At 35.5% G+C, this 13,600-nt stretch overlaps 1 protein-coding gene across 1 annotated transcript in view; it reads right to left on the reverse strand.

The window, feature by feature from the left end:
* The window catches only part of tmem63c (transmembrane protein 63C), a 106,220-nt gene that overhangs the window by 16,971 nt on the left and 75,649 nt on the right, over window positions 1-13,600 (reverse strand). The window contains exons 13-15 of the mRNA XM_056477656.1: window positions 10,268-10,390; window positions 6,259-6,412; window positions 5,994-6,100 (exon numbers count right to left, since the gene is read on the reverse strand). Coding sequence (XP_056333631.1) covers window positions 5,994-6,100; window positions 6,259-6,412; window positions 10,268-10,390 — 384 coding nt within the window. The remainder of the gene's footprint in view (window positions 1-5,993; window positions 6,101-6,258; window positions 6,413-10,267; window positions 10,391-13,600) is intronic.

Here is a 13,600-nt window from a genome sequence, read left to right on the forward strand (position 1 = left end):
GAATTATTAGCCCCATTTATTTTTTTCCACAATTCTATGAATTATGAATTAGTGAATAACTATATAATAAGTGTAAATTCACTATCCCATAATTCCCTGCATGACACTTCACTTTGTATTTGCTTTTTTGTTCAAATTACTAGGGTTCTTTTTAGTTTTTTTTTTCTTCAGTCATACACATTAGAGGTTTATATCACATCTAATGTTGATAAAAAATGTTTACACTTAATAATAATAATGATAATAATAATAATAATAATAATCACTTTTCTTAGACTCAAAGCACTACAAGGCAAAATACTAACAATACAAGGCACAACAATAAAAAAAATGCAATAAAACGATAAGAATTTGAACCATAAGATAGAATAAAAAAGTTAACAAAATGATCATCCTAAGTTAAAAGCACTGCTAAAAAGGTGAGTCTTAAGAAAAAAATCAAGAAGTGATGTAATAAAGGCATGGATAAGCCTCTCTACATCAGGTCATGAGAGAAATGGTCTAATCCATGCAATATTGTGGAGATGAAAGAAGGCAGTTTTGTTAAGTGTTTGAAGTGGGAATTAAAACTGATTGCTTATGATTGTGTTGTGTTTTTGTCTGTGTAACAAAGGTAAGTTGTGTAGATGTTAGTGTTTTTTAAACATTGGTTTATGAATGAACCATATTTTTTAATGGTTAAATTCTGGCAACCACAGCTGTCGTTATTTTTATCGTAAATTTTATGGATTTTTTTCCCACAGTTCCCACAAAATAAATATATTCAATAATAAATAATACAACAAATACATGTTTCAAGAAAAGCAGTTTTAAACACATAGAAAGCATATTTAATGCAAGTATAGGACCAAAAGTATTTGAAAATAAAATGTCAAAATACGGGTAAAATAATGTTCCATTGTATTTTTCATTTAGTGAAACATATTGTACATACATATTTATGTGAAAATAAAACAACATGCCTACTAAAATATACAAAAAGTAGTAACACTTTAAGTATTAATTCCCACCATGAACTAATGGTTTATTACCTGTCTATTATTAAGATTTTGGCTGTTTATCAGTCCTTATGAAGTATCATCTCATTCTACATCCCCAATCCTTCCCCTAAACCTAACAACTACCCATTAATAAGCAGTAAGTTCAATAAAGGAAAAATCTTAGTTAATGGTTTTCTAATAGAGAATTGACCCTTTGCTAAGCCACACCCAAAAAACCGCCACCCACCAATCGTGGCTTAGCAACCGTAGCTACGCGCAGGGGCTCTGTCAAGCTCTCGAGCGAGGGAAGCAGGCCAATGCATTGTGCATATGGATTGTGCAAATCTGACACCCGGTATCCCAAAAGATTGGACGGGATGGTGGAATTTTTTTCCCTTTTCAAAACCAAAAACTCAAGAGGAGAAATGGCAGCGTGGATCAAGCTGTGAGAGGGGCGCTAAAGGAGTGGAGATAAGTTGGTTTTGTTTTGATATTCCTGACACATTCAGTAATAGACCGACGACAATATCTCACACACCTCTTACTCTAAACAGATCTAAACTGAGTTTCCTACAAAAACACAAAGCAGGTTACTAACCGACGAGAAAACACGCATGGACAGTGCTTCTACATAGTTCATTTATAATAAAAGCAGCCAGAAAGGGGAAATTGATGGACTTGTGCCGAATATTTGCATCATTGACCCATAACAATGTATAGTAAGTTACCTATAACTGTCAGTATGTTTGTGTGCTCTTTATAAATGAATGAAAAACAGCTGCTGGTGAAGTATATTGATCGCAAGTGCTCAGTTTGTGATCACATCTCTGTTTTGTTCTGTTTATTTGTAATTTCAAATATTCGTAGCTTAAAATAGATGGAAATATGAAAATCAGTAAAGTTAACAACAGATTCGCGGATTCGTATTTTCCGGATTGACGAAGGCTTAAACAGAGCAGTGCTCGAATATCGAGCGAAAAAAGAAAAGAAAAAGACAGCTGTGTAAACATAACGCTATATTTCACTGGACAACAATAGTCTATCAGGCTTTTTGGCTAAAAATTTCATCTCTCCTGCTGTGCATGAACTAAGCTGTTGAATAGTCGGCATATGAGGCGGCTAGGCTAAGCTAACTTCAATTTTGATTCAATTATTCTCTTATTGGTTGCCTATTATGTCATAAATATACTCCTGTAATGCATACTGCATCCTTTTTTGTCAGGCGTTCTCGGATATCTCACTTGTTTGCCAAGACTGACATAATATCGCTGGCAATGTCTGACACCGGCGCATACACATTGTAAAATTCGTGCCAGGCACGAAAGCTTGACAGGCGTAGCAACAGTAACTAAGGAGGGCGGGGCTTAGCAAAGGGTCAATTGCACCTTAAAATATAGTAGGAAAAAATAACATAAAGTAAATTAAATAAACCAAATACATATGTGATCATATAAAATTTATCTATATCATGTACATTCAATACAAATTGTTATATTACAAATGATTAAAAACTTCTGGCTGACAACTGGGAAATTTTAGTAATAGTGGCAAAAAGATAAAAAGATTTAAAAGATTTAAATTGACAGTAAATTGACATATATAGGGCTTAACTGTGGTTCTTAGATTCTTTTAAAAAAATATGTCATCATAAACCCATTGGAATTACATTTCCAGACTCTATATGCACCATGCATTTCCACACCAGTTCCTATACTATATGCAGATGGTGTCTTTCCCAATCCCAGTTCTTCCTGAATGTAATTAATTTCCTAAAATACAAATATAGGAAGTAAACACCCCAAATTGGATTTAAGGTTGACTTGCATATTAATGATTAAATGTTTCAGTCAAGTGCTGCAGGTAGAGCAGCTGCACAATGCAGAGGGTTTGATCCGCATGAACTATAATGTGACTGTGTGAAAGACGCCGCCAGTGTGCATATGATTATATTCCCTTGTTATGATCACTATGACAACAAGCTTGGAGAGGCAGGATGAGGGACATCATGTGAACGTGTTGTGCATCGGTGGGTGGGAGTCTGGGTTGGGGGATGTTCAGCAGTTATGCAATATGTTTGTGCGCTGATATATGAACGTGTTTATGCAGTAGATTTCACCTGCAATAAGTTTTGGTTGTATTTTTGGCTATATTAAAGAGATATTTTGCACCACAAAAATAAAATATGACCTCATCATTTACTCACACTCAGGTGGTTCTAAACTTTTACGAAGGACTTTCTTCTTCTGAACAATGTATCTGAAGAATGAATCTGAAGAATGTATAAAACATGCAGCCATTGACTTCCATAGCAGAAACAAAAAATACTACGGAAGTAAATGGCTGCTGCTTTTCAACATTCTTCAGAATATCTTCTTTTGTGTTGGACAGAAGAACAAAACTCAAACATTTTTGGAACAAGTAAAGGGTGAGTAATTGATGAGAGAATTGACATTTTTTGGTGAACTATCCCTTTAAGGTGAGTATAAACAAGAATTAATTAAAGAGATAGTTCACCTTTTTGGAGTATAAAAGAGGGCATATTCTTCATAATATCTACAGAATTTTCATTCTCCTCAAAGTATGTGTTGATAAATGTGCATGTGAGAGGAATGCTGGAATATAATCAGGAAGGGGGCTTAACTTTAGTCTTTTACAGTTGCTTTTTGTGTGTTTGTTTTACATACTAACAATTTGTTGTCGACTGAAATTTTAAATTACTCTTTTATGGTAACATAATCTGTTATGCTTACAGTTTTTCTCAGTCACTTTGGTCCATGTCTTAGATCAGAATTGAAATTCTCAAAACTACATGTTCATCTTTAGATCATGGTGTCACTTGTGCACTTCAGAAAAGCAGTTTCTCATTCCTTTGAACAAGTTGCAAATGCTTTTGTTCATCCATGCAAATGATTATGTGCAATTCTCTGCTGTTTCCTATTATCAGCTGCTTATGTCAAATTGATCAGAATGTATTATTTTGGTCTCTGTTGAATAGTCTCACCCCGCCCCCCCCCCCCATTTCTCACAGGTGAGTCTTGACTTTTTCTAATGAAGGTCTAAAAGGAGGTTATCCTATGTCTTATGCCATAGTTTACACCAGAACAGCCCTCCAGAGTACACTATAGTATTGACAACATGACTAAGTAATTTGACTGTCTTATCCAACGGCTTAGGTTTGCACTTGACATTGGTGGGGACTTGGGACGAGTGAATACAATCCCCACACACCACTGCCAAGAATGAATATTGTTTTTTTTATATATTATATATTTTATATATTGCTATTAATTATTTAACTGCTAATAAAATATATTAGTAATTAATCCTCTCTTCATGCAATTTATTAAGTTAAATTAAATAGTCAGGCGCGTAGCCAAAGGGATTCAGGTAATTTGAAGGACCAAAAATTGAATTATTATTGTTATGTTTTAATTTATCTCACTATTCAAATGGCCAAATTCTCACTGAGGAAGGTTGAATGCACTGGCCAGGATGTTATTTGCCTATAGGACTCAATTAATTTAATTCAAGTTTTAACATTCCCCAAAGAAAATTATGATAAAAAAAGATTTATTTAAAAAATAAGTATATTTTTTATATTTGAAGAGTTTAGATGCAAAAACCTCTAAATGCCCCCTTCCCCCACCCCACATTTCAGCAGTTGGTGGATATTAGAGGGGACACATCCCCTCCGTCCACCCTAAATCTACGCCTCTGATCTTATCCATACACAATGACACAGACTCGTATTTTTGACAGCACTGACTTGCTCATTGATACATAAATTTAGTTTTGAGGGATGAATTAAGGTTTTTGAGCAGGAGACTTTTGCAGATAATCCATGGTGTTTCACTTTTTGTACACATTGTTTTGAGAAATGCACTTACTGTTTTGCACATTTCAATTCTGATCTGAGAAATATACCAAAGGAACTGAAAAAAACTTTAAATTACTTTTAGATAGATAGATAGATAGATAGATAGATAGATAGATAGATAGATAGATAGATAGATAGATAGATAGATAGATAGATAGATAGATAGATAGATAGATAGATAGATAGATAGATAGATAGATAGATAGATGCAGTGTGTTTTAAAAGACATTTGTCATGGCCACCAAGTTGAGTGCCCATCAGACACGCTAGAGGGCATTCTACACACTACATGTACTACACATCCCATCATACCCTGCAGTCACACACCAGTTTCAGGTCACCTCTTGATTACACACACACAGCTGAAGCTCATCATTACTGATTACATGGACTACACACACACACTTGTTTCCCTGTATTAAGCATTACAAACCGTTTCCCTGTTTAATTTCCCTGTTTTTGACCCTTGTTTGTGTCATTGTTTATGTTTGTTTTGCTTCCTGCCCTGACCATTCGCCTGTCAACTGATTACTTTTGTGGATTATCTTCATGCAACTATCTGTCCCTGTTTATACCTTGCCTGATGATTCAAATAAAAGCTGCACTTGGATCCAACCCCTGTTGTCACCAGCACTCAATACAATAATAAATAAAGATAAATACATTTCAGTCTAGTTTTTTGGGAAATTTCTTTTAAATCTTTCAATTATCTGGAATCTGTTAATGTTTGAACTTTTGAGTAGATTAAGTTGTGTAAAATAAAATGTATTGGTTAAAGATAAACTTATTATTATCAAAATATTTGAGTATAAATGTAATAGAATTTGAGTCAAGATAAAAACGTACTAGTCTAGGAGACATACCGTTTTAAAATGTAAATAAGATAGATAGATAGATAGATAGATAGATAGATAGATAGATAGATAGATAGATAGATAGATAGATAGATAGATAGATAGATAGATAGATAGATAGATAGATAGATAGATAGATAGATTTAAAAATACTATACCTTGTTAAAAGTTAAAACAATAATTATGTTATAATAGAGCAGAAAGACCTCCCTGATGCAGTTCTCTCATTTTTATACACAGACTAGAAGAGTTTAAAGTCAGGCAGTGGAAACGGCATCATACCTGGTCCAGTGGTACTCAAAGAAAGACGAATAGTACACAATGAAGGGCAGGAGGATGGAAAAGGCCCACAGGAGCAGAGTGGGGAAGAACTGCGTAATTACCGGGTTCTAGACAGCAGAAGACAGTAAAAGCAGTAAAAGATCAAATCCAAACCATTCAACTTCCCAAAACAACAACCAAAAAGCAGGTCCTGTTTTGGTTTACATTCTAATGTGGCGTAATACAACCAAATGATTATAAAAAAAGGGCTTTGATGGTCACTAACCCTCAAGCTTTCAACCGGCCGAGTGACGTTGAACTTGTCCATGGTGTTTACGATGATCGCAGGGGTTGTGAGAAAGAAGAGCAGGAGGAAGAGCAGGATGTTGAGCAGGATGCAGCGCAGCCACCAGCGAGGACCGCAAACTGACAGATTCTCCCTGGACCAACACAGTCACGAATCAACATAACAAGATCTTCACTGCAGTTACAGGACAGAGACGGCCTGTTCTCCAAGAATAAAGGGCATGTTTAGCTGCTGTTACTGTACATAAACTGGAAGGTTTGGGCTGGAAAACTCTAGCCTAAGCTGGTTAGCTAGGCCAAGCTGGTGTTCAGATGGTTTAGCTGGCAGTCCATATGGTTTAAACTTTTCTAAAACATCTTTTAGATTAAACCTTTGGTTGATTTCTGATGTTTTATATCACTGTTTGCTTTTCAAGGGATAGTTCACCTATATTCAGGGTGTCTGTGGATCCCTAAAAAGTTTTAAATTTCATAGTATAAGGCTTTAAATAGTCTTAAAATGTCTTCATATTTGTGATTCAAAGGTTTTCAGAATCGATCAAACTGAACCGATTTAGTTTTTGTTTTATTTATCATATTTTTTTTAATAAAAAATTTGTTTTATTATAAGATTTTACACTATAATAGCATTTGACAGCTGCCTACTATAGAGGAATCGATCAGCTGACCAATTTTTGCATGACTGGCCTCACTGGTGATTCTGCTGCATCCCAATTATTAGTATTAGCTATTATTAGTCAGCTGTTTTTAGGTTTTTAACTTTTCCTATATATAATAAAGAGTGTTAAGGATGGTAATTAATTAGTTGTGTTGTGTGCGTGTTTTTTTCTTTGCAAATGGGGTACTATAAAAACAAACTTATACTATACAAATCTTAAATTCCATTCTGTGTGGTATTAAAAATGTTAAATATAACCTTATAAACCTGCAGATATCCTGTATATTCCATCTATATCTTAGTTCTGATGAATACTTTTTCACTATTTAATCCCCATCAAGTTTAGGCTTTTGCTGGTACCAATTTGTCTTGTTGCGATTAATTGCTTAAGCTTTTATCATGGTATATGGTATTATTATGATATTAGCTGAGCTGCAAAAAGGTAACTTTGATAGGTATAATATCCAAAATATACTTAGTGTATTGCTTTATTATATGCATGTTCAGAATGAACAAATGTTTTAAACATATTAAACTGCCAAAGGATGACAAATACTATAGGTAACACTTAACAATAGTCTTATTAGTAAAAGTTTAAAATCAAATGTGAGAAATTGCTATGTTATAGTTGTATGTTAAAGTTCATTTAACGTGCAACATAATTGTATTAGTTATTATCTCCATTTAATAAAACAATTATGAATTATGAACTTTTGACTTTATAGCGCTATTAGACAATAAACAAAAAAAAATCATCTAAGATTAATAAATGCCTTTGTGGTAGTCATTACGTTGACTTCAGTTTAATAAACTTACAGTATACTGAAAACGAAATCCTGCTGTACAGTGTTAACAAACAAAAAGCCTTTAAACTGACAGACTTTTCAATGGCATAGGTCAGATATACTTGTGAAAAATGTGAATGTTTTATTTTTGAAGGAGAAATCAATAATTAAGTATTCAAGCATTTGGTGCTGTGAAGAACAACCAGTGAAATACAACAATCTGAATATTCTGAAAAGTCACTCTTATATAATTATTTGTGGTATTTTAAAGTGCCCGCAATATCATTTAGCATTTACATTATCACAATGTATCAAATTATTGAATATCAAATGTCTAATCAAATTTTTTTAATTTCTTTAAGCACAAATGAAGATATTTTGAAGAATGATGGAAACTGTTATCTACTAGATATGTTTTCTTCCACCTATTATGCTCATTTTGGAATATCGCATTAAAAAATGGATACACCACAATGCGCATACATTTTGAAACATTTCGACATTTTGATAAACTACGATGGGAGCACAATTACTGAACTAATTCCAGAAGTGCATCAAAAAAGTGATGTGAAGTTTAAAGAGGTGCACGAATCCAACGCAATTCACAAAATTTCATCTTCTGAGGTGCGAGTAATTTATTATATAAGAAAAAAGCCAGCAGTGGCTTCTCTTATAGCAGCAAATTCTGCTTTTCTTTTTTACGTATTTAGCGCCAGTTTATCAGGAATTGGTGACTTTGTTCTCTTTGACTTATTGGATGGAAACAAAGCTTTATTTGCAAATGTTTATGCGATATTTAATTTTTTCACATAAATCTAATTAGCATATTTGGATGGAAACATGACTAGTGACAGAAACTACACAAGTCAGGTCATTCATTCATTTTCTTTTCGGCTTAGTGCCTTTATTAATCAGGGGTTGTCACAGAGGATTGAACTCCCAACTTATCCAGCATATGTTTTACACAGCCGCAACTCAACACTGAGAGACATATACACTCTTGCATTCACACACATACACTACGGCCAATTTAGCTTATCCAATTCACATATAGCGCATGTCTTTGGACTGTGGGGGATACTGGAGCACCCGGATGAAACCCACGCCAACACGGGAGAACATACAAACTCCACACAGAAATGCCAACTGACCCAGCCGGGGCTCGAATCAGCGACCTTCTTGCTGTGAGGTGGTCATGCAACCCACTGCGCAACCAGAAGTCAGGTTTCCAACATTATTCAAAATATCTTCTTTTGTTTAACAGAGCAAGTTTGGAAGAAGTGGAGGTTGAGTAAACAAAGAGGGAATTTTCATTTTCGAGTGAACTTTCCCTTAAAGGCCCCATTATACTTCAAGCTAAATAATACAGTACAAGTTAAACTGAACTCTGTGGTTTGCTTTACTGTGATCACCTGATTGCTTTGAATATGATGCTTGTAAAGCTGAATATAAGAGCATACAAATTATTATGCTAATTGATCATATTTATATAGCCAACAAGTTATGGTGAAATATTAATAATGAAAGTCATGGAAGATCATCTTTCCTTTCATTTAGTCCTATCATTTTCGCCCCAAGATATAGAGCATTTTGAGGGATATAAACAATAACAATGGTTTAAAATTCCATAGCTTCCAAGAAAACAAAAAGGTCCACATATTGATAAATAATGTTATGACAGCTGTTTTAATGTTAAGTTATGATTAATTGTCTCTTGTTACTGTATTGAAATAGTTTGACAACAAGCAGGAAATGTTCATGGGACAATGGCATCAGCACACTGAAATAGTCTACACACATTTTGGGGTTTACATGAAATGAAAAATCTCATGCATTTGAAACAATGACTAAATAATTACAGAATTTTCATTTTAGCATGAACTGCCCCTAAAAGTCAAATCAGTGCACGTGAAAGGCATAAAAAAGAGAATGCTATTTATATAAAATCCAAACTAATGCCTTTGGAAAGTAATTGTTTCCACTGTCTAATTTTAACATCTCAAAACCCTTTACTCTTTAAATGCTAGAAAACATTCATAGTCCATTCTGAACTGGAAAACATTCACACTTCAATAAATTGCTTTAATAAGAAGCAAACATGCAACAACATTAGAGCTTACATCCATAAAACTGAAAGTCTTGAATTCAGATGCAAACACACACACATGCGCGCACAAACACACTTGTCCAGTCAAGCAGAAAGACGGGCTGACACTGTCCCCCCACACACACACCCACACACACTAACACTCACTCAATATATGATTCTCAACACATATTATGTAAGGGATATAATGGCTTTCACAGTGGCTGTCTAGGCACACACTCAGATTGAGACTTAATTAATCCAATTTCATCTCTCGAATCCAAGTGTAATGGCTTGGAACAAAGCGTGTCATGAAAAATATATATGCCTCCTGCACTGCTAGCATAACTATAGTTACAAACGTTAAATAAAACACAACAATGAATCAAAATAACCTCGCTTTATTCTTATACTTTTTTTTCCCATTTCAAAGTACAGATGTGACTGTCGTTGGACTTACCAGATGATGTCGTTAGGGGCAGGGGCGTATGAAACGTCCCACTGATGGGAACGCACCACTGTGGTAATGCTGGACTGCTGGAGTCTGTGGCGGCAGCGAGCTCGACTGTAGTCTTTCACAATACTAAACAAACACAAGCACAACGATGAACACTCACATGTTGAAAGGTTTAGTAAACAGTAAAATTTTAATTTATTCGTGCATTTTCCTTTGGCTTAATCTTTATTTCAGGTCATCACAGTGGAATGAACCGCCAACTATTTCAGCACAAGTTTTAGTGGCCGATCACAGCGAATGCGTTTTTTGCATTCATTTACTAATGGCCGCAAGCTTTTTAACCGCCTGCTGTGCCTCGCGTTTTTGCCGCTGCACGTTGTGTGTTTGCAATTAAAAAAGTTAACTCTGAGCTGAAAAATCGCATTACGTCAGTCGCGTCTTTTTTATTCTCCAATCAAATAAAAGCAGAGGCGGGTTTCGTTGAGGTGACAGCAGTGTTTGTGTTGTCAAGACAACTACGGAGACTTTTGAAGATAGAGGAGAGACTAGTGGTTGCTGTTTGAGTTATCCAGAGCTGCATGAAATCATGGTAACTTTATTCATTCACAAATCAATCACAAATCATGAAAATCACAATATTATTAATCATTAAATTTATACCAATATGCAGCCCAGTATTGGGAAACACCCATTTACACTCATACACTGCGACCTATTTAGTTTATTTAATTTATGTCTTTGGACTGTGGGGGAAACCGGAGTATGCAGAGGAAACCCACGCAAACACAGGGAGAACATACAAACTAAATCCATACTAAAATGCCAACTGGCCCAGCTGGGACTCGAACCAGCAACCTCCTTGCTGTGAGGTGACAGTGCTGACCACTGAGCCGCCGTGCTGCCAAAAAAAAAAAAGCTAAATATGTAGCCAAAGTGTGGCAACGCAGTGGCGCAGTAGGTAGTGCTGTCACCTCACAGCTGGTTCGAGCCTCGGCTGGGTCAGTTGGCATTTCTGTGTGGAGTATGCATGTTCTCCCTGCATTCGCATGGGTTTCCTCCGGGTGCTCCGGTTTCCCCCACTGTCCAAAGACATGCGGTACAGGTGAATTGGGTTGGCTAAATTGTCCGTAGTGTATAAGTGTGAATGAGTGTGTATGGATGTCTGAAATCACAGTCAAATCGGTGCTCGTTCACCTGAGTGACAATCACACAGTATAATCTGTTAAATACGCGATCAGAGAGAATCGTCGATGAGTAGGGCTAGATAAAATCTGTGGACATTTTTAGCTATTTCTGCGCAGAATTTTGTAAAAAATCTGCGGATTTATGCGGAATGATTTTGGGAGTGTCATAACTAAAAACTTAATATATAAAATATAAAATAAAACCTTTAATAACTTTTATTTAATGTTTACAATGCAAACCGAATTAGACCCACTTAATTCGTAAGTAAAGCTGGTCTCTCATATATCTACTAAAAGAGAGAAAATATCACTTTACAAACTGTATTTCTAAGTAAATCATATGAACATTTTCATATTTGTTAATAATATTACTGAAATTAATTTAAAAACTGAATAAATATAAGTTTACACACATTTACACAAGTAAATAAACAGATTCCATGATGGACTAAAAATCTGCGGATTTCTGTGCGTGCAGATGCCGTGTGGTCCTACCGATGAGTTGCCGACCTCCATGAGATATTTGGCATGCTAAATATCTGGACCTGTCAGCCATTCAAATCATGCCGTGTGAATGTGATCTGACTGAAAATAACATTGATGATGGGGCTTTTTTTCAGTCTTTTTGGACCCAAGAAATGGAGGATAAATGAGTGTAAATTTGACAGGAGCACCCGTGTCTGTTTGACATGTCATCTTAGCAATATCACAACAGAAAAAGAAAACAAGTTGAGGATAAATTGCTAATTCCCTTCAAAAGCCAGGTGAGCAAAATAAATACATTCTCCCCATTAAAGGCTTCTTTCTCATTATGTAGTTAATAACAAAATACTTACTACATGACCTCACGTTGATTCTATGTCACTTCTCGAGTGCGTTTGGTTGTGAGAGACATAGTTTGCGGAACAAGACAAAGTTGTCAAGATTCTCCTATTGTAAAGTCCTGCAGTGTAAAACCCCCTGTCGCCGATCCATCTTGCAGTGTAAACAAAGCATCGATGAAACGCTACCACAGATAGTCAAGCAGTGTGAAAACATCTTTGACACGACTACTTTGAAAATCATGCAGTCTGAACTCGGCATAAATTAAACATAAAACAATTAACCCCCCCCCTTAGGCTTAGTCTTTTTATTAATCTGGGGTTGCCATAACAGAATGAACCGCCAACTTATCCAGCACATGTTTTACACAGCGGATGCCCTTCCAGCTGCAACCCATCACTGGGAAACACCCATACACTTTCATTCACACACATACACTATGGACAATTTTACTTTACCCAATTCACCTATACGGCATGTCTTTGGACTTGTGGGGAATTCATGTCTCACCCGGAGGAAACCCACACGGATGTGTGGAGGACATACAAACTCCACACAGAAATGCCAACTGACCCAGCCGAGGCTCAAACCAGCAACCTTCTTGCTGTGAGGCAACAGAACTACCTACTGCGCCACCGTGTCGCCCAGTCTATGGTCAGTTCACCTAAATTCTAAATTTACCCCATGATTTACTCAGCTTATACAGCTTATACAGCTTAAAGTAACATTTAAAGGCTTAACTAGGTTAATTAGGTTAACTAGGCAGGTTAGGGTAATTAGGCAAGTTATTGTATAATGATAGTTTGTTCTGTAGACTATTGAAAAAAAATAGCTTAAAGGGGCTAATAATTTTGACCTAAAAATGGTGTTTAAAAAATTTAAAACTTTTATTCTAGCCGAAATAAAACAAATAAGACTTTCTCCAGAAGAAAAAAAAATTTTTTAGACATAACGTCAAAATTTCCTTGCTCTTTTAAACATAATTTGGGAAATATTTAAGAAAGAATAAAAATTCATAGGGGGGCTAATAATTCTGCCTTCAACTGTATATGATTTTCTTCTTTTAGTCAAATCTATTTAAAGTTAAAGTCTTTGCATACTGAAGTCTTTTGTATGCTTTTTTCATATTCGTATCTGAAAAATATGTCAGGCACATTAACCTTGGAAACTGAGTCTCATGCATATTAATTAATCTTGAAGAAAAATATTGTATTCATCTAATTCACTGCACAGAGGGAAAGGAGAGTTCACCATCTTATCAAAGAGCTTCAAGCTTGTGTCGATACTGCTCACTATCCCTCTCTCGTTCAGCTTCTATTACGCAAGCTTA

The sequence above is a fragment of the Danio aesculapii genome, chromosome 17 (genome assembly GCF_903798145.1).
Source record: "Danio aesculapii chromosome 17, fDanAes4.1, whole genome shotgun sequence".
In the NCBI taxonomy this organism is placed as follows: domain Eukaryota; kingdom Metazoa; phylum Chordata; class Actinopteri; order Cypriniformes; family Danionidae; genus Danio; species Danio aesculapii.